The 22,490-nt window shown below is 42.6% G+C and overlaps 1 protein-coding gene across 3 annotated transcripts in view; it reads left to right on the top strand.

Annotated features, from left to right (window-relative positions):
• The window catches only part of SLC23A2 (solute carrier family 23 member 2), a 135,218-nt gene that overhangs the window by 44,897 nt on the left and 67,831 nt on the right, over nucleotides 1–22,490 (top strand). The window contains exons 1-2 of one of the 3 annotated variants that reach the window (XM_054723709.1): nucleotides 3,224–3,304; nucleotides 9,194–9,455. In XM_054723709.1, coding sequence (XP_054579684.1) covers nucleotides 9,348–9,455 — 108 coding nt within the window. In that variant the 5' untranslated portion in view covers nucleotides 3,224–3,304; nucleotides 9,194–9,347. Of the gene's footprint in view, nucleotides 1–3,223; nucleotides 3,305–4,030; nucleotides 4,151–9,193; nucleotides 9,456–22,490 lie in introns of those variants that run through there. The other 2 variants (XM_054723710.1, XM_054723708.1) reach the window with 2 other exon arrangements.

The following is a 22,490-nucleotide window of genomic DNA, read 5'->3' on the forward strand; positions in this document are numbered from 1 at the left end:
TAACCTTGGCATATCTGGTCAATGCTCTAACCAACTGAGCTACTTAGCCAAAACTATCTGGCTTATTTTTTAATTTTCTTCCTCTTAAGAGAGTAAGTTCACAAACCAAAACAGTGACAGAAGACTGGCACAGTTCATGGGGTATAACAGGAGGTTTTCTTAATTTTTTCTCCCTGTCCCTCCCTCTCTCTGTCCCTCCCTCCTCCATTTATTTATTTATTTACTTACTATTGGGGTGACATTGGTTAATAAAATTGTATAGGTTTCAGGGGTACACGGAGGTTTTCTTTATTTTATTGGGGTGATATTGGCCAACATGAAGGTTTTCTTTATTACAGTCATTGAAGTGGATGGTTTATTTTGGAGCTCGATAGATTTTTTAAAAATATTTTTTTATTGATTTCAGGGAGGAAAAGAGAGAGAGCACCATCAATGATGAGAGAGAATCATTGATTGGCTGCCTCCTGCTTGCCCCATGCTGGGGATTGAGCCTGCAACCCGGGCATGTGCCCTGTCTGGGAATTGAACTGTGACCACCTGTTTCATAGGTTGACGCTCAACCACTGAGTTACTCTGGCTGGGCTTGGAGCTCGATAGAGTCTAAGGAAAGCCACTCTGAGGCCTTCATTCTGGGCACTCTATCATTTTAGAGTGGTGATAGTATAATATTAGTGTCAATCACCTTTTTACCACTTTGGCAAATTATTTTCATGGGAATATTAGTTGAAGCTCAGCAAATAACCTGATTTAAATTAGGTTCTTGGAATATGCCTTTTATGTTACCGGGCAGAACTTTAGTTACTTTGATGACTTTTCTGCCGTATTTGACTGAGCCGTAATACAAAGCATTTTACCTTGAAACTGGGTTACCCTTGTGAGATGTGCTCTGAAGTTTTTTTTCCTGTTAAATTTAATACTTTAAACAATTCTGTTTGAGATCCACTAAGTTGATTTCATGGCCCACAAGTGGGTAGTGACTTGCAGTTTGAAAAACAAGAGCAAGAGTTCTTAGAATGTTTTGGAAAAGGCTGTAGGATGACTGGTGTTTTTCAGTTACACCCTGTTTGCCTAACCATTATCACAAGATCAAACAATAACCATGCCTTCACTCATTGCGCTTAAGTAGAATAATGACAGCTAGGATCAGTCCTCAGAAGTGTCAACTCCCTAAGACAGGACCCTATGTATTAGACAGCCATTTAAGTAAGTACATTTAAAGGGGGTTGATCATATACAAATAGAGGTTATTTGTTCCAATAATCTTTTTTTGGCTTGGGTTAAAAGGGTTCGGTCAAATGACAGCATTGAACAGAATTTAATGGAGCAGCCACAGCTCAGCTATAATCCCCTAATGATGGGATTTAAGCAGAGAACCATGAATTGGCTTTTAAAATGTGCTTTATCATTGAACCTGGCCACCTCTGAAAGCTCTTGTTTGTCTTGGTAAAGACCAAACTACCACTTGGCCAATAGAGGTTTTGAGTTTCTTTATCCCAAAGTCTTCTTAGTCATACTCTCACCTGTCCGGATAGGTTTATGGAAGCAGAGAAAACAGCTGTATTCCACACCAGGCCACCAAAGGGGTTGGGGATCTGAGGACCATTAGCATCAGAACATTGTGCATTTGTTAACAATGATGGTTCCTGGGTTCCAACCCAGGCCCCTGGAATCAGACTGTGTGGGAGAAGACACTTAAAAAATTTTTATTTTCTTAAAAAATTGATTTTATTGCCGAAACCGGTTTGGCTCAGTGGATAGAGCGTCGGCCTGCGGACTCCAGGGTCCCAGGTTCGATTCCGGTCAAGGGCATGTACATTGGTTGCGGGCACATCCCCAGTGGGGGGTGTGCAGGAGGCAGCTGGTCGATGATTCTCTCTCATCGATGTTTCTAGCTCTTTATCCCTCTCCCTTCCTCTCTGTAAAAAATCAATAAAATATATTTTAAAAAATTGATTTTATTGAAGTATAGTTTACATATAGTAGACGCATGGATATACATACCAATGGAGCCACCAGAATCACAACAGGATATCTGGTTATTGAAACCTTTTTTATAGATCTTAGTAATAGTTTATAGTTTTATTAACCTCTTTCGTGGCTCTTTATAGTTTATGTACATTTTTGGTTAAATGTATTAAGTATTTAAAGCTATTATTGTCATTTTAAACAGAATTCCTTCATCCTCTTACCTTTTCTGTAAATACCTTAGGTTTTGTGTGCCAGGTGGCCTCTGTCACTTGTTCTTCCTTGTTGTTGTTTATAACCCTTTAAAAATGTGAAAACTATTCTTTGCCGGGGGCCATACAAAACCAGTCCAGGCAGTAGTTTGCCATCTTCTGATCTAGATGTTTATTGCTGGCATCTGGGGTGTGTTTCAGTCATCATCAAAGGAGGTTTGCTTATCTGTTTTCTACCTGGCTATTTATGTATAGATTCTTCCATATTTTCTTATCTCTTGATATGGCTATAATTTGGTCTTTTCCTTTCAAACACTTCCCTCATCTGTTAGTTGAATGAGAGCAGCAATGTCTACACCCTGCCTTCTCCCTGACATTAAATGTAACTATTGTATCTCAGATAACAGGTATTTTAAAAAAATTTTTTCATTGATTTGAGAGAGAGAGAGAGAGAGAGAGAGAGAGAGAGAGATCAATTTGTTCCATTTATTTATGCATTCATTGGTTGGTTCTGGTATGTTCCCTGACTGGGAATTGAACCCACAATCTTGGCATATCGGGACAGCTCTAACCAACTGAGCCAACTGGCCAGGGCCCTTTTTTAAAGGATCATTTATTCAGTCTACAAATTTGGGGGAGCCTTTTATATAGGTGCCAAATTCAGCATTGAGAGTTGGGGCTGTCGGCTGTGAATACTGCCTCTTGTTCTGCACCTGTCTGACAGACGCCGTCTCACTGTGTTAGAACCACCTTCATGGTTCCCAGACACGCAGAGAGGTGTGACCACAGGAAGCACTGATGGGGGCTTCCCCCAGGGAAAGGGTGCTTGTTTGGGAGGAACTGTGTGTGCAAGAACCCAAAGGCTAGAAGAGGACCCAATACCTTCAGCACCCGAAAGACAGAAATGACAGCAGAGTGGGGGCCAAGCTTCACACAGTGAACTTGTAGCCTTCCTAAGGAATTTGCGTGTCAATTGTGACCTCATCAAAGAGCATGGCAGTTTCCATAGCATGGTTGTGCTGGCCACAGTATGGGCCAGTGGTAGAGATGGAACAAGAAAATGACAAGAGGCTGTTGTACTGCTGACGAGAGGATGGCTTGGGCTGTGGAGTGACCAGACTGCACAGGTTGGGGACTCTTGGTCTGAGGAGGGCGGGCTTTAGCCATCCCTGCCCCTCAGAGCTCCCTCACATCACGAGGAGGGCAGGGACTGCACAGCAGGTCAGGCAGAGGAGGTGCTTGCAGGCCAGCTGGCCTGGGCTGTTTTCCTCTAGAAGGTTGGCTGTCAATTGAGCATAATTTTATGTATTGTTTGTATAAACATGGTTAGGACAGGACTATTGACCATAGTTGGATCTTCCACTGCTTATAGCTGTGCATCCTTTGGCAAGTTACTTAACTTTCCCGAAGCTCTGTTCCTACTTTTGTAGAGTTAGTGTGCAAATCAAGTAATACTATGGGAAAAGTAATTCCATTTGCATAATGAGAAGGGAGAGATGTGCCTGGCACACATAGGTACTTAGCTGCAAAACTGTTACTACTCTTATTGGGTGTCCTCATCATTTTCATTGTTTGTGAACCTGACCTTTCACCCTTCAGCCCCTCCTTTTCCCTTTGCCTTGGGATTAGGGCCAAGATAGCAAGTGGCCTTGTTGATTTTTCTTTCCTAAGGCGTAAGAAGAGGGGTGATGGGGGACTGTGAGTGGTTTGCCCCCTGTGTCAGATTCCCTGGGGGATTTTGCCTTTTGTTTTCACAAAAATTTTAACACATACCCTAAATTCCACTCTCCCCCTTCCTTATCTTCTGCTGTGCTTGCCTCTGAGCCTTGGCGTTTCCCCACACCAAAGTTGAGTCTGCGAGGTTGGAACACTCTGATCTCTGTCAGTGGTCTGTTTCTGCCCTCGAGGCCGTCTTCACTTCGTCACTCCCGAGTACTTGGCTGTGGAATGCTGTCACGTTAGGACTTCCAAGGGTACGTGTCTTTGTTCAGCTTTCACTGTCTTCTCCTCTTCTTCCCTCCGTCTGCCTGACTAGGATGCCCATCTTGCCCAGGCTTTGCAGTCCTCTGCCCCAAGCCCTTCTCAGAACATCCTGCCCTACACTTTATTGGGTCCCCCCCCCCGTCTTGTGCTCAATTTGAGTTTTCAGGACACTCTAAAGCAGTGGTTCTCAACCTTTTTATTGCCGCGACCCTTTAATACGGTTCCTCATGTTGTGGTGACCCCCAACCATAAAATTACTTTCGTTGCTACTTCATAACTATAATTTTGCTACTGTTATGAATCGTAATGTAAATATCTGTGTTTTGCGATGGTCTTAGGCGACTCTGCTAGCGGTTCTCAACCTGTGGGTCGCGATCCACAGGTTGAAAACCGCTGCTGTAGAGCCTAAGACCATCGGAAAACACAGATATTTACATTACGATTCATAACTAGAAAAATTACAGTTATGAAGTAGCAACGAAAGTAATTTTATGGTTGGGGGTCACCACAACATGAGGAACCGTATTAAAGGGTCGCGGCAATAAAAAGGTTGAGAACCACTGCTCTAAAGGATGTTGCTGTGTAACAGACAGGCAAAAGGAGGGGATGGGTCCTCCCAGTACAGCTTGTGGGAGTCAGTTAAACGTCTGGTAGGGAAAAATGTACAGACTACTTGGTGGAAAGGGGTCTTGTCAGGATGGAACTTGTCCCCTGTGTGCCTGATGCTGGGGACAGTGCGGAGGGTGAATGTCCACGTCTGAAACAAACATGCAGACCCAATTAACCTGGGAGAGTAGATGTCTTCTACATTAAGAAGTTCATCCTTTTGCCCTGGCCAGGTAGCTCAGTTGGTTAGAGTTTCGTTCTGATACACCAAGGTTGTGGGTTCGATCCCCAATCAGGGCACCTATAAGAAACAACCAGTGAATGCATAAATGAGTGGAACAATGGGTTGATGTTTCTCTCTCTTTCCCTTCCTCTCTCAAATCAGTTTTATAAAAAAAGTTAATTTCCCCTGAAGTTAACATGGGTCCTCATGGATTGGAAAGCTCTTCTGGCAGGCTAAAGACGATGGGGCGGGATTGTGGAGCAGAGAGCTTGTGGGCGTCTCTGAATATGACTGTATGGCATATGGTCTTGTGAAAATCTAGCAGTATTTCACCATCATCTTTGCCTGTCATATCTTTTGGAAAACAAGCTGCTGGCTGTCAAGGTAAAGGTCCCTGGAACTACTTCAGGCAGATCTTCTTAGGAATGTTCATTGTCATGCTATATCTCCACCCCTTTTACCCCCTCCTTCCCGCCCCCGGCCTGATCTGGGGAGGTTATGGGTGGCAGTGGCTAGATCAAGATGTAGATTGTTTATTTATTTATTTTTTGGAATTGTTGCAGAACACTTTAATTAAAAATGTAGGAAAAAGATTAATTCTAAGTAAAAACACACAATCTCTGTCAGGGCTACCAGTAGAGCCTTTAGGGTTTTCTAAGTGATGTTTGTAACTTCCCCTTTGAATATAGAAAGTCCCCACTTTTATGCATTGGAAAGTGCATAATAAAGTGGGTCTTCATATCCCCTACAAATAGCAGAAAAGATGAGGAAAAAATATAATAATCCACTTGTCCCTGTTCTTGAAAAAGGAAAGTTATTTAAAAAGCCACTAAACCCCAGCAAGTCCCATAGACTTATTCCATTATGAGCTTTGCTCTATTTGGTGATAGGCATGTCCCTGCTTCTCAAACTGGCACATGTCTCCCTTGGGGGACGTGATCTTGTGCTAAGGACCCACATGGCACGTTTGGGATGCCATTTTTGGGAAGAGGGAAATACCTTTTTAAAAATACATATATACAACATAATGGGTTTATATTTAATATAGTATTTCTCTCCGTGGGTGTATTACTCAGCTAGTAAGGCTTTTTAAGACATTAAACCTCTTCTCCATTTCAGGGTCAACACAAAGTATTTTTTTATTTTTTATCTTATTATTATTTTTAACTCATATGAGCATTTATTCTTATAATCCCAGCATTATGGGAGAGCAGCAGGTCATCCACAAAAATCTCTCTTACATTAAATCTTTTCTCTATTTCAATATTAGGTACATTGAACATACTTTTTAAAACCTTCCCTCCCTCCCCCAAATAAATTAAAGTTTCAAGTTTTGATGGGCTGTATTTCATATCTAAGTATAGTATTAACTTTGGGGATAACAAAACAAAAATCTAATAAAAATATGGAGGAAAGATTCCTCACCGATGTAGAAGGCAAGTGACTACCACTGAACACTGGTGACCTCCTAGGATTCTGGGCAAGAGCTTCCTTCTTCCAATTTCATGTGCTTTTCGAATTTTGATGCTATGAAATATTACTTATGCAAATTTCAGCCAGCTTACTTCTTTGACCCTCTTTCTAACTAGCAGATATAAATTATATTCTGCATATTCAGTGCATTATCTGTTGTGAAAAAAAACAACCACCACCATTTTTTTCATTTAACACTTACCAGTTTATTCCCATTTTTGGGAAAACAACCATGAATGTAAAATTACCCTATTTACTGTTTCTTGGGAACTTTCAGACACCAAAGCTCAGTTTTTAACCTCAATAAGCACAAATGCTTTCAGGGCAGGGTGTAATTCAGGAGGCCCTTCAGTGTCACACTGTCCATTTCCCTTTTGTGCATGTGCCCCAAACAGGCACAAATGCCCGTGAGGCTGACAACCAGACCTAATGAGCGCCGGCATCTCCGGCTTCTGCTTCAACAACAGGCAGCACCAAACGCAGTGAAACGAGGACTAAGAACAGTTGTATAGAAACTGAGGCCATGATGTTGGGACCTTGAGGGTGGCTAGATCTTGAGCACTGAAGGTTTCAAATAAATGATCTGTGTATAATTCTGTCTGACTTAAAATGCTCCCTTCTTGGAGTTCTGAATGCTTAGGCTAGGAGGTTCCAGGAAGCAGCCATTACAGGAATGGCCAGGAGGGAAATATCTTTTTTTTTTTTTTTAATATATCTTTATTGATTTTAGAGAGGAAGGGAGAGGGAGAGAGAGAGAGACAGAAACATCAATGATGAGAGAGAATCACTGATCGGCCGCCCCCTGCCTGTCCCCCACTGGGGATCGAACACGCAACCCGGGCATGTGCCCTTGGCCAGAATGGAGCCCGGGACCCTTCAGTCCGCAGGCCCAGGCTCTATCCACTGGGCCAAACCAGCCAGGGCAGGAGGGAAATACCTTTAAACCAGGGCTTCTGTCTTGGCACTGTTGATGTTTTGGGCCAGATAACTCTTTATTGTGGGCTCTTTCCCGTGCACTCTAGGATGTTTAGCAACACCTATGGCCACCGCTTGTTAGATACAAATCATTCTCCCCCAGGTGTGATGACCAGACAAATGTCTCGCTGTTGCCAAATGTCCCTGGAGGGAGAGATCACCCCTGGTTGAGAGCCACTGCTTTAAACAGACATGATATGAACAAGAATGCAGAATGTGCATGAACATTTAAACCAAAAGAGCCACTTCAGAAAAAAAAGAAAAAGATGTGTATGTACCCAGCTCCTCTATTGCACTGGGGCAGAACTTAATGTTCTGGCAACTGTTTTGACTCTTGAATTCTGTATAACTCTTTCTCTTTTTTGTTTATATTTCAAAATTTCCTGGCTCACCCAAAGTATTTGTTGAATGGAAAGTGCCCTTAACAGAATTCCTTGAACAGGAGGCTTCCTTACTTGTATTTCTAAACGTCTTATAGGTGCGTCTCCGCATTTGCTGGACAGCTTGGCCAGGTTTATTCATTCTCAGTGGGAAGTTACTTGGTGCTAAGACCTGACATCATTCTAATCAGAGAGCCAGTGAATGTGCTCTCTGTCCTTTCTCATCCCTAGAAGCCTGCGTGTGCTGCTTTTCCCCCATTAAAACTTAGGCATACCTAGGCATGTTTTATTTTACGTGTGCCAACCCTCGAAGGGAGGGATCCTCTGTGCCTTTTATGTTTGAAGCCATTGGGTGGATCTTTTATTGTCCCAATTATACTCCTGTTGTTTGAAATTGAGGTTTTTATTTTCTTCTTCACCACAACTTGGCTGCGTAGGATTCTTTCAGTAATTTCCTGCTTTTGACTTTCGGTTAGGTTTCCTCTTAGCCTGCAGCATTGCACTTTTCCTTGTTAAATATCAGCTTCTCTGAGGTCCTTAGAGTGTATCAGGTCCATCTTGGGCCTAGTAGTGTTGATCTCCTCCTTCCGCCCCCCTGTCCCTTAATCTCTCGCTATTTTACCTCCCCTCCATTGTGGGGGAGGCGGTTGGATTTCTTCTTTGTGTTTATGTTGTTATTTAACAGATATTGAATGTTTGGTTCTATGTTTTGTGTGGTGTTCTAGCCCATTTAAAGTTCATCTTGCCACTTACCTGGAATTCTGTGTGGTCACTCGATCCTAGATTGGTTTTTATCCCCCACCCTTTTTTTTTTTTCTTATGCGTTGAGTGCCTTTCACTGCCTTTAATTGGGCACCTGTAGGGAATTTAGAATTTTAATATCCAGCCAGTCATAGTAAATTGGCTATAACTGCACTGTGTAGTATGGTTGCCATTAGCCAGAAGTGGCTATTTAAATCAAAACTAAAATGAGATACAATTGATTCAGTTTTTCTCTTACACTAGTCACGTCTCATGTGCTCAGTAGCCTTGTGGAAAGTGACAAGGCAGATGTAGAACATTTCCATCATTGCAAAAGGTTCTGTTGGGTAATACTGGGCTGTAAAACATAGACCATAATACACGTCAAAAAAATACCGATTTCTTAGTCCCCAGTATTCTGATATTTTTAATGAGATAGGGTCTCCTCTCCAGGGGATATTTAGAATCAGTGAATGACTGTAAATGCAGAGGAGTGGGGACTTGAAAAGTGTAAGAAAGTAATATGTTTTTGGATGTTTGGGCATAACTTTGACTTTTCCGAAGAAAAATGCGATGACCATGTGTCTTGTGTTGTTTCTGTGCTTGTGGTGACTTGGCTGCTCTCTCTTTTCTAGGTGCTAAGAGATGGTGCTTGTGGGGTTCATCTCTGCCTGAGAATCAGGTGCTCTAGCCGCCAGAAAAGCCAACTCTGATCCTGGGATCGCTGCTTGAACAAGCCTTCTCTTCCAGCCAGTGCAGCCCAACAGCCAAACCAGCCACTTCCTCTTAATGATGGGTATTGGTAAAAACACTACATCCAAATCCATGGAGGCTGGGAGTTCAGCGGAAGGCAAATACGAAGACGAAGCGAAGCACCCTGCTTTCTTCACCCTCCCGGTAACAGCATTCCCCGCCCTTCCTTCTTGGATCGCTCTAACATAGTTTCTGTATTGAATCAACATAGGATTAGCTTTAATACTCCTGTTTTCAGTGAAGGCTAAGGCACTTGAAAACCAAATGCTTTTCACGTGAGCCAGTCTTCAGGAGCCCTGTTGGCTGCCCATGGTTTTGGCCCTGTTCTCTGCCTAGAGCTCACCTGATGAGATTAACTCCAGGAAGGAAGCATGTGTTGTGGTGAATGTTGTAAAGCTGGCCCAGTGCTTACTCAACACTGGAGGATGTCGAAGGCTTAAATTTATCTCCAAAATTGTGTTCTTTTGAAATCGCCTGTAACCCAACATCAGACTTGTATTGTAATGTGGGAGATTGAATGGATGACTTACTGAACCCAAATGGCCATGCTTTGCATTATGGCAGCAGCATCCAAGATAGAGGTAGTTTTACTGGACAGGTGATAACACTCAGTAAAGACCGATGATATACATCGTTATATTCAGTGCTAGTATTTTCCAGATGTAGGATTATGACTTGATGTGTAGAAAGTTACCTAAAGTGTTGGTTTAAAAAAGAAAACCACTTGCCCTGGCTGTTTTGGCTCAGTGGATGGAGCATCGGCCTGCGGACTGAGGGGACCCGGGTTTGATTCCTGTCAAGGGTACATGCCAGTGTTGCGAGCTTGATCCCCAATTGGGGGCGTGCAGGAGGCAGCTGATCCATGATTCTCTCTCATCATTGATGTTTCCATCTCTCTCTCCCTCTCCCTTCCTCTCTAAAATCAATAAAAATATATTTTAAAAAAGAAAAAAGAAAACCACTCTTGAAAGGTCAAGATGGTGGAGTAGGTAAACACAGGACTCACCTCCTCACATAACCACAGCAGAATTACAACTAAATTACAGAAAAACCATCATTCAGGTGGTTGAATGGAAGCCTTACAACTAAGAATTAAAGAAGAAGCCACAATGAGACTGGTAGGAGGGGCGGAGGCACAGAACAGGCTGGTTTGACACCTATATGTGGTGATGTGGTGGTTTTAATTGGGAAGGATATCTTGGCTACAGAGGCCCCTGTGAGGAGCAAAGGGTCCAAACTCCCCCCCCCCCCCCCGCCACCAGACCCCTCAGTTCAGGGTTCCAGTGCTGGGAAGAGAAGTCCCCATAACTTAAGGCTGTAAAAACCAGTGGGGATTGTGGCTGAGTGACATGAAGGGATGCTAAAATTCCTAGGCAGTTCCTCTTAAAGGGCCCATACGCGGACTTACTTAGACTCACTTTCTCTGAGCTCCAGCACTGGGGCAGCAGCTTGAAAGGATCCAGGTACATACAGGGAGGAACTAAATTGTCTGTCATCAGTACAGGTCAAAAATGCTGGAAGAATTCATTATTCCTTTGCTGAGACCTCCCCACCATAGAGCCAACAGGCGCCATATCTGAGTCTCCATTAACCTAGCCCACACTGTTCGCCCTGCCCTTGTGATTCCCTGAGACCCTGCCCTACCCAGTTTACAGCTCCACCCAATCTGTTTGCAGTGGCTTTTCCATATGAAAGGCCAATCCTAGTTCAGGCTTCAGACTTTCCTAAAATCTCTCAAACAAGCAGCAGCTGGCCTCAGTGTGCCCCATACCTCTTGATAAGTGGTCCCAGACTTGGTACTAGTAGCAGATTGCCAAGATTCACAGCTTGGCCTGTCCTGGGCGCCTCCAAGCCCAACACAAGTAGCAGCCATCTGCAGATCATTCTAGCTTATGCTGGGTAGCCCAAGGCAAGGCACAGGCAGTAGCTGACTTTTACCTCATGGAGTCCCCAGAGCTAGGGCAACTGGTGGTCAGTTTCAGACCAGGCCAGATTACAGCCCTATCACATCCATGAGTGACACACTCAAGGGGTGGACTCAGTGAGCACCAAAGCCCCACTGAAGCAACTCCTGCTCCATCAGGGTGTCTCCTGCACAGCAGCTCTTTTGCTATAGTCGAAGCTGGTCCTCACAGCCTATTGGCCTGGAGGTAAATCCCTCCCAGTGATGCCAAGAGCAATCAAGGTTCAACTACAAGAGGACAGTGCACACAAACAGGCACATCTAGAGTGACCAGCTCAGGTGACTGGGGAGGCTGAGCCACTGGGCCTTACAGGACACCTACTACACAGGCCACTCTACCAATCCAGGGGCCATAGCAGCTCTACCTAATACATAGAAACAAACAGAGGGAAGCAGCCAAAATGCGGAGACAAACATGTCACAAATGAAAGAACAGAAGAAATCTCCAGAAAAAGAACTAAAACAATGGTTATAAGGATGTTCAAGGAACTTAATGATAACTCAAGGAATTTAATGAGAACATCACAGAACTTAGAACATCAATGACATAAAAAAGGTTCAGTCAGAAATGAAGCATACACTAACTAAAGTGAAGAATAATTTACAAGGAATCGGCAAGTAGTAGAGTAGAGGACACTGAGGATCAAATCAGCAATTTGGAATATGAGGAAGCAAAAAAAAAACACCCAATTAGAATAGCAAAAAGGAAAAAGAATCCAACAGCACGAAGATAGTGTAAGGAGCCTCTGGGACAACTTCAAGTGAACCAACATCCCCATCATGGGGGTACTGTAAGGAGAAGGGAGGGTCTCTTCCCTCCCAGGAGGTGCAGAGTCCCAACCAAGGCCCACGCCAAGACAGTAATTAAAATGCCAAGGGTTAAAGACAAAGAGAGAATCTTAAAAGCAAGAGAAAAGCAGGTTACCTACAAGGGAGCGCCCATATGACTGGCAGCTGATTTCTAACAGAAACTTTGCAGGCCAAAAGGTAGTGGTAAGAAATACTCAAAGTGATGCAAAGCAAGGACCTACAACCAAGATTACCCAGCAAAGCTACCATTTAGAATTGAAGGTCAGATAAAGAGCTTCACAGACAAGGCCTGCCCAGTCGCTCAATGGTTAGGGCATTGGCCCTCTGACTGAAGAGTTTTGGATTTGATTCTGGTCAAGCAGCTTACTTTTTTTTCTTTGAGAGAAAGAGATTTGTTGTTCCACTTATTTATGTCTTCATTGGTTGTTTCTTATATGAGCCCTGACTGGATCAAACCTGCAACCTTGGCGTCTCCCGAAGATGCTCTAACCAAGATTATTGCAGCTTGTTTTTAATTTGAATAGAGTTTTGATAGTTTTAAATGAAATGCGAGATGTTAGTAATATAAAATGCCTATTTAATAATTGGGACACATACAACTTGGTATGAGCGATCATAAAAGGACAGAGCTGCTGCAATCATTTCCTAGAGCCAGTTTACAACGGTGATCCACATTTCAGCTGATTACCTCTTCACCTTTGTTCGAGGCTGGAGTCACAGTCTCTTGTTCCTGGAAAGGGCCTGCAAGGGACATCTTGTCCATTCTGCTTGTATTCAGTGCTTGTGACCAAACTATACCAGACGTGACAGGAACACAACAGAAGTGGTTGCCCAGGCTTCCTGCCTTCCCCGCCCTGTAAGGCCCACCCTCAGTACCTTCCCTGCTGCCACTGCTTTCTCTGGGCCATTTCTTGTCTGTGTCATTATGACGGCCTCCATATGGTCCTCATGCCTTCCAGCTTTATTCCTTTCCAATCCTGATTGTCATTTCTGCCTGTGTCTTTTGCATTCCTAGATTAGCTAAGACTTCCTCTCTAGGTGTAGATACCTACTGAATGAACCCCTTACCTTCAGTAGGTATGGTTATAAGGGTGTTCAAGGAACTTAATGATAACTTCCTTTACCTTCAGATTCTCCATTCACTGCTAACCTGTGTTCAGTTAAGCTAGGTAGGCAGGCTCCTGACCTTTAATGATTAGAGGAAAGGTGTTTCAGTTAATTGAAGCATAATCTGTTGGAAAAAAGAGCAGATTTCCTGTTGGTATTTGATAAAGTGGTCTAGGAGGAAGATAGGCTATGGGAGGTTGCACGGTGGTAATTACCGGTGGTTTCTTCCACCTCCTTTAATTTTACATGTTTTAAAGCATCCATATTTCTTCCCAGGCTTCAGGGTACACATGAATTGTCAGAGTGAAATGGAAACAGGAAGACAACTTATGTGTTCTTTCACTATATCTTTTTAATAGTTTGCGTATATTTCTTTACTGTCATCGTTTTATTATTTGCATAACTATTTACAAAGAAATACGTTCATTGTGGAAAATTTAGAAAACAGAAGGCTGTAATGAGGGGGAAATCCAAATCATTTAAAATCCTGTCAGCCAGAAAAACAACATTCTTATATTTTGTTGTATTTCTTTCCAGAGATGAAACAAATATTTGGTGGTTTGTTTTTTTAAATTCTGCTTTATAAAGCCCTTTAACATCAGGTTATATTATGGCATATCAATGCCATTGAAAACATCTTGTCTTTGACATAATAGCAAATCTTGAATCTAATTTTTCTACTTTTTTTTTCTTTCTAAATTTTTCTACTTTGTTGACATAAAGTTCCAAATCTGCAGATAATTTTTATCGTAATTTATTTGAGTCAAATTGACCAAGATCTCAAATGCTTCCAAGAAATGACAGTTTGCTGCTTCTTTCCTGCATTTGGAATTAAGCAGGATTACATGAAGGTGGGAGGGAGCAAGGTGGGGATTAGATTATAGGACAGCCAACAAGATTGTGAAGGTGGGTGAGTTTTGGAAGGCTCTGAAAAGAGGCATTTCAAAGGTGTGTTAACCTAGATTCACAGAAACAATGGGCAGGGCTTGCTTAAGGCAAAAGTAAACCTTGTGCTAAAGAAGTTATATGCCTGGGACTTGGCTACCGACCATGACCTGCCTGGTTAGGAATTTACAATCCCATTATCCTTCGAGGTTACTTTTTGTAGAACCCCTTTTTGTCCACATCTTTCATAGGGGCCTTGGGTTATTTCTAATTCATTGAGATCATAAATGATTACTTAGTGTATGTAACCTTATTGCAGTGGCTTATACTCCCAGCAGCTCTGTGAGAGAGGACCCTCCCCTGCCAGTGCTAGATATTAGATTTAAAAAGCAGGAAATTAGTAAGTGAAAGACTTACCAACGTTTTAATTTTGCATTTTAATGAGATACAACACTTTTATCCCCATTTCCTTGGCCATTTATATTCTCTCTTTTGTGAGTGTCAATCTTTCCTACTCTACAACTTAACAATTGCAGAGAGAACCCCTGGATCACACGTAGCAGTTTGAGGGAAAAGCTATAGCACTGCCTGCTTTGGCAGAGCTGAGCCTGTCATTACCCATAGCCCCAGGGAAGAGGGATATTTCACTTGGCTCCATCTATGGAGAGCAGCTCCATGTTGGCTTTGCGCCTTAAGTGTAAGTCTCAGTTTACAACCCTCCATACCTGTGAGGACCTGTGCACTTACTCATGCTGGAACTGCAGGATGATTGAGAGTGCATGAGATCATACATATCAGCACCAGATCATGTACACAGGAGGCAATTAATCAGTGTTTGTGCCACTTCTCTCATGCAGTTCCACCATGGCCCTTGAACCAGAGAACAAGGATGCAGGAGGGCAGGGAGGGGATCTGAAAGGGAACTAATGCTATGCCTGTTGCACAGATATAACTAATGGGCTTTGGGGAACCGTCTTGACTCCCTGAATAGGCTTCTTCCATCCAGGGCTAACAAGTATGTGGGCCATGGAGGGGTGGGGACCACATGGGGAGTGATTATGTAGGGGTTTTGTTTTGTTTTTAAAATTTTCCCCCCTTTATTGATTTTTAGAGAGAGAGAGAGAGAGAGAGAGAGAGAGAGAGAGGAGAGAGAGAGAGAGAGAGAGATAGGAAGATAGAAACATCTATGAGAGTGAAACATCATCAGTCGGCTGCCTCCTGCATGCCCCCTACTGGAGATTGAGCCCGCAACCTGGGCATGTGCCCTGACCGAGAATCAAACCTCTCGGTTCCTGGGTAGATAGATGCTCAACTGCGCTGAGCCACACTGGCCAGGCTGTAGGTATTTTTAATAGCCTCAGTCAGGATCCTGGAGGAAAGAGCTTATGGTCTGGAGTAAGGTCTCAATGCAAATGTGACAAAAACAGAAGGGAATTACTTAAGCTCTCTGGCCATTAGTTTTCTATATCTATAAAAAGTGACTTAAGTATAGCATTGGTCTCAGACTTGTTACAGGGATTAAATGAAAACATATATGTAAATTTATGAACACAGTATCTGGAACATATGAAATGTGCCATAAAGAGGAGAATAAAGAGAAACTAGTAGTTAGTTTAGCTAAAAGGTGAAAATACTTGACATTTTTTTTAGCAAAATACTGAGATGGGGGAGAATCCTTTTGCTTCATCTCATCCTGAAGGGACTTCCTTGTGGCCATATTCATAGAAAACAGAAAAGAAAGGGATCAAGGTGGAAGGGTTTCCATTCTCACGCTTGATATGATGGTGTGAGGGCCAGGAAGAGGGTTCCTTGTGATGCATGGTTGTAGGCAGAAAGCACACTTCTGTTGTTATGTGTGTTTGCTTAAAAGGGCCGGTACTTCTGCAGACTGTTCTGTAACCTGCTTCATCACATTTAACAAGACACCCTGGACCTCTTTCCCGGAGAGTTCGAATGTATTTGCCTCATGCTCCTTTGCAGCAGCCTGTACCTTAATTTTGTTAATTATTCCTTAAAGGGAGTTCTATTTTTACATTTTTATTTGTTTATTTATTTTATTTTTTTCTACGTTTTTTATTTTTTTTATTTTTTAAAATATATTTTATTGATCTTTTATAGAGAGGAAGAGAGAGGGATAGAGAGTTAGAAACATCCATCAGCTGCCTCTTGCACACCCCCTACTGGGGATGTGCCCGCATCTAAGGTACATGCCCTTGACCGGAATCGAACCTGGGACCCTTCAGTCCGAAGGCCAAAGCTCTATCCACTGAACCAAACCGGTTTTGGCTTATTTATTTATTTAATTTAATTTAAAAAAAATCTTTATTGTTCAGATTATTCCAGTTGTTCCTCTCCCCCCCCCCCCATAGCTCCCCTTCACCCAGTTCCCACCCCACCCCTATTTATTTTTTAAACACTAGGTAATATACTCATACTAGAGGCCTGGTGCACGAAATTCGTGCATGGGTAGGGTCCCTAGGCCTGGCCTGCAATCTGGGGGCCCCCGCTCGCACCCGCCTTGGCTGGCCTGGCACCACCTGCTGTCAGCCCTGCCCTGCTCATACCTGCCTTGGCTGGCCTGGCGCCGCCCATTCACCGTCCCCGTCCCCTGCTGTCCTCGCTGCCACCGCTGCTGGTTGGGGCCTGCAGGCTGGAGGCAGCTCCTACGTTGAGCATCTGTTCCCTGGTGGTCAGTACACATCATAGTGACTGGTCATTTCGCTGTTTGGTTGATTTGCATATTAGGGTTTTATATAGATAGGCGATTCAAAATTTAAGAGTATAAAGTGAATAGAATGAAAAGCCCCTTGCCCGGCCTTGTATACACCAATTCTCCCCACACACCACTTTTCAGAAATGGCTTGCGAATATGTAAGCAAATACATTCTCGTCTCCTTTTATACACACACGTGTGTGTATCTCGATGTCTATGTCTGTAGTTCTGCTCTTGTTTTTTTCACTTACTAATATACAGAGTGCGTTTACAGTTGTATGTGAAACAGTTTATTCTTGTGTTATTATTTTATATAATGTTCCATACAAACAACTGTAAACCTACTTTTGCCCTATCCCGTATTGTTGTTGATGTCTGTACATCCTGATCAGAATATAGAGTGCCCTATATATAACTACAGATCACCTATGGGATGGATGTCCCATAATTGATTTACATATTCCCATTTGATAGATGTCTTTTGTTTCTAATATTTTGTTGTTACAGTGAATAACCTTGCACATAGGATATTTCACTCAGATGCAAGAAAAAGATAAGTTTCCAGGAATGGGAGGGACTGTTGGGGCAGAGGGTGTGCCTCACTAGGTTGAAGGGCACCGCTAAGTGCCCTGTGTTGAGATCATTTCATTCCCATCAGCAGGTGTGAGTGCCCGTTTTCCTACAGGCTTGCCAGTGGAACATGGGCTGGACTGGTTTTCTTGGCCAGTTTAGTCGATGGAAAAAGTTTTCTGTTGCATCTTCATTTGTGTGAGGTTGAGACTCTTCAAATGTTCAGGAGCCATTTGTATTATTTTCCTTTTGGGATGTTGATTGTGTTTCTTGTTGGTTTGTACCCTCATATTTTCTTTACCTGTCAGAAATGCACCTTGTCATCTATCATGTGTTACCACCTGGAAAGAATGGGAGATGATGGCTCTTTTGGGTGGCGTGCTGGAACTGGCTGGGTACCTTCGGGATCTCTTTTGGAATCAATTTGTGGATGGGGCTCCATCGCTCTTGCAGACATCCCCTTGAAGGGGAGATGTTGGGTGAAGTGGCCAGTTCAGTGCCACATGAGTCGGCGCCCAGCAAATGTTAGTTCTCACCATCATCCTGGGATGTGTGGGAGCAGGAGCACCAACAGGGTTTTCAGTGTGGGCCTGTGACAGGCACATCAAACCGCCCCGCCCTTCAGGATAGGGTCCAGGAATGGGGAGATGCAGGTATCTGGCTCTTTTCAAAGGGCAGGTTGTGCTGGGGAGCAGGTGGGGCGAGCTGGAACCCTGAAGGTGCTCTGTCTGCTGCAGCCCAGGAGCCAGCCCTCTGGAGGAGGCCGAAGAAGCTAGGAGGCTGGCTGGGGAGGACAAGCGAAGGAGGCTGTGCTTTGCAGGATTGGCCGAGCTTTGGGTGCAGTATTGGTTGCTCCGGAGGTTTTGCTTGCATATGTCCACCCTGGGCGGCCATGTTTGAAGAGGCAGCGAGAACAAGATTAGGGGCTTTGCCGCCTCCGCCAACTTTAGGATTGCTAGTGTAATGTTAGACCTGTCGGCTACATTTTTTTTGGGTTGTCATCTAAGATTGACAAGCTCTGTAGGTTTAGCATATGCTATATTATATTCACTTTGATTTATTTTTCATGGTAGTTAATTTTGAAATTTCAGGTAATGAAGGCAGGTGGGAGATTTTTATGTTCAGTTAAAGGACTTGGGTTAAAGACTGGGAAACACTAATCTTGATATCTTTAGTCTATTTAAAACACATTTTAATTATAGATATGGAGGAAATCGTGTGTGTGTGTGTGTGTGTGTGTGTGTGTGTGTGTGTAGGGAGGGTAAGAATAGTGTGTTACCTTCTTATTAAAGAATAGAAAGCAGTCAGTTTGAGGAACTGTATCACTATTCTGAACATGACTGTTTTAGTATAAAATGGTTCACTTAGCTATTAGACATATGACAGTGGTGGGCGAATTATACCAGATCCCAAAGGGAAAATAGACGCTAATTGAGTCCTGAGCCCTCTGATCAGAGGCTCAGGGTTTCCCAGGTACTTGAACTTTTCACCTTACAGGTACCTGCAGCTGCTGACTGATTCCCTTTGGCTTCTGTTTGAGTAACACAGGCTTATTCCACTGTCAGTTCAAATGGGCATTGCTGTGAAATTGACATTCAGCGTGACACAGCTTCACAAATGCTGCTGTCATTCCTGTTTCCTGTACATTTGACCGTTTTAGGATTACTATTCAAAACACATACTTTAAGCTTTATTGTCTTAGCTTAGTAGAAATAAAGCAATAAAGGCATGATTTTTATTGAGCAATCGGCACACTCCTGTATCCAAAGGCAACATAACCCTGCATATTGGAGACAAGCAGAATCAACTGGACAAATTTGGGCAGAGAAAACCTGCTTTCATAGCTGATTGAGTGACTGTGCAATATTACTTTAGGAGGGGCATTTAACGCCACAAGTTTGGTTTCAAATAATTTTGAGGGAGAAAGGACATGTTGTTCCCAAAGGATTTTTAAATAATCTGAGGATATTTTTAATAAAAACCTGATCAATTTCCTGAGATGGAAGATGCCAAGATTCCCCTCAGTTATCTGTGATGCTATTAATAACACAAAAGGAAACCAGTTTTATTAAGTTTAGAAAGCTTTCCAAGACATGTTTTATTTCCCAGTTGAATGTGGAGCTTTGATAGTGTCGGAAACATTTTTTATCCTTTTAAAAAATAAAGAGCTCAATGCCTTTCCTGAAGAACTGATTTTAGCATTATTTTTAAAATTATATTTTATGTTTTTAAGAAAGTAGACCATCAGAATAGCTAACTTAAGAAACCAAAGGAAAAATAGTAGTAAAACAAGCTGGTGTTTTCCCTCCTGGCACCTAGTGTATCCTGTGTTCAGTCAGTGAGTGCCATTAACCTGGTACCCACCCGGGGCACTAGGGGTGCAGACATGTGGCAGGACTGCATCCTCATTGCCTGGGCACAGCAGGTGCTCAGACACAGTTTGTTGGATGAAGATATGAGCCCTTTCATAGCCTGGGGAACATCTGCAATTTATAGCACTTACTTAATTGTGTGTGGGAATGGAATGAGTCAGGGGGAAATCTCTTTTATGCCGCATACACAGATTACCATTTTTTTTTGAGGTGAAATTCACACAAAATTGAAATTTAAAAGTGAACAGTTCAGTGACATTGAGCACATTCACAATGTTATGGAACCATCACCTCTGTCTAGTTCAAAAACATTTTCATCACCCCAAAAGGAGACCCTGCGGCCACTGGAGATGAATCTGGGTGAAGGTTAGTTTTAGCTAGGATAGGGGGTTAAATCAGATCTGGGCTTCTCTGATGATTTAGTAACTAAACATTATTGTTTTAAGACAGTTCATCCTGAATGTATGTACCTCTTGGCTTCGCAGTGGGTTGAGTGCTGCTGTGATAGGACTTGGAGCCTGGTTCTTATAGTAAGGTAGAGTTTCGTTTTGTGGATGTATACTTGTCTGGGAACATGTATCCTGCTGGCAGCTAGTTTTATAGGCAAGCAAACTCCACAGACCCTGTTGGCTTGTGTAAAAAGACATAACATGTCTTAGAGATAGTTTTAAAAGCAATCTTTGGCCTTGGCTGGGTAGCTCAGTTGCTTAGAGCATCATCCCGATACACCAAGGTTGAGGGTTCAATCCCCGGTCAGGACACATACAAGAATCAACCAATGAATGCATGAATAAGTGGAATAACAGGTTGATCTCTCTCTCTCTCTCTCTCTCTCTCTCTCTCTCTCTCTCTCTCTCTCAAATTGATCAATAAAAAAAGCATCTCTTTATTTGAAATGATATAAGAAAATTTGCCCAGTAAGAATTGTGTACCAGTTAATCGAGATCTTCGGCATACTTTAAAACTAGCTTCAGACTGGGGTTGTAATCTGTGATCTTGAATGAGAAATTAAATTTTTCTTTGGTCCTATGTATTCAACCACAAAAATAAGTGGATTAAATCGCTCTGGACTGTTTCAGTCTAAGCTATATTGGAACTTTAGTCTTTCTAATTTCTTCCTGTTGTAAAAATTAATTGCCCTCATTACAAAAAATTACCAACATATATAAAGGGAACAAGAAGGTAAAAATGGTCCCACTGATTAAAGACAACCACTGTTAATATTGTGGTGTACATCTTTTTTATTATTCGTTTAAAAAAGCAGCATACAAATAACATATGAATATGTACTGATTATAAAAGATCCAAATGCTAAAAAGGATGGTTGGGAGTGAGAAATGAAAGGTGCCCATCTCTACTCCTTGCCCCTGGGTAAGCCTTCACACTGGTTAGTGACTGGATCCTTTACCAAACATTTAGACACAGGGAGGTTATTACATTTTTATTTTATTTTACTAGCACAACTGGGATAATTCTAGGTTTACTGTTTTGTGACCTTTTTTGTTTTTAAAAAACAAAAAAGGTCACAAAATTTCTTGGAGTTCTTGTCAGTACATCAATTTTCTTTTAATGGCTGAATATTATTCTTGAAATGCATATAGCTTAATTTAAGAATGTCTTTTTGATGAACATTTAGGTTGTTTCCAAGTACTCAGCATTTTGAGTAATGCTGCAACCGTAACCTTGAACATACACTTGCATGGCTCTGTTTGAAGGATAGGTTTCTATGAGTAGAGTTGCTGGTCCCAGAACATGCCTGTTCTAAATCCCAGTGCTACGTTCCCCTTCACACAGGGAACTAAGGTCCCCCATTCCACCAAGAACATAGTCTCTCTAATTCCTTAAAGTGGCTTTTCTCCCACACCCTGCTCAACACCAGATTCTCCTCTAAGAATTTCCCCCTAATTTATGCTACAAACGAGATTTAATTTTAATGGTCATTTCTATAATTTTAAGTGAGGTTCAACAGCTCTCTGTGTTGTTTTTTTGTGTTGGGGGGGGGGGCGATTTAATTTTTTTCTGTGAATTTGCATGCTCCTACCCTGTGCCCATTTCCTTTGGATTGCTTGTATTATGGATTTGCAGGTGTTCTTTATGAAATTCTGATGCTGATCCTTTGTTAGGTGTCGCACTGTATTTTCTCTTATGCCCTCACTCATCTTTCACTTCCCTTTATGTTAGTTCACAATACCAGGATTTAAACATTTTTATACTTTTCTTCTCTGTGTTTTTAAAGTGTAGTTGTTGGATTCATACGAACAATTATTTTCAGTATTATTTTTCAAAACTGGCAGCCAGGACCTAAGTCGGCTGTGTCACAAGGGCATGCATGAAAGGGGGTTGTTACTAAGTTAGGAGAGCACAGTGTGAGGGTGCTGTCGGCCCATTTCCTCCCGCAGGGATGGCACTTGGAAGTCATTGTCATGGAAGGCAGCTCAGTATGCCTCTCCCTGGCTCAGAAACACAGCTTTTGTCCCTCAGCCAAATGCTGGGGATCCCAGTTCTTCTACTTTCTTTGGATGTTATATTTTGAGTCTCTCTCAGCTACCCTCCTGTTCACACAGCCTCCCTCTGTGGGACACGTGGTATGTTTCTCCTCTCTCAAAACACACTTGTGGTTACTAACACAGCACACACTTGTTGGGAGTTTCATTTAAGAACACCGCAAATTTGGCTACATTGATAGGTAAAAAATGCACAGTTTTTGTCTCTTATGAGAATTACAAACAACTTTGGGGGGAAATGTTTCCGTACTGCAG

The sequence above is a fragment of the Eptesicus fuscus genome, chromosome 12, assembly GCF_027574615.1.
Source record: "Eptesicus fuscus isolate TK198812 chromosome 12, DD_ASM_mEF_20220401, whole genome shotgun sequence".
Lineage (NCBI taxonomy): Eukaryota > Metazoa > Chordata > Mammalia > Chiroptera > Vespertilionidae > Eptesicus > Eptesicus fuscus.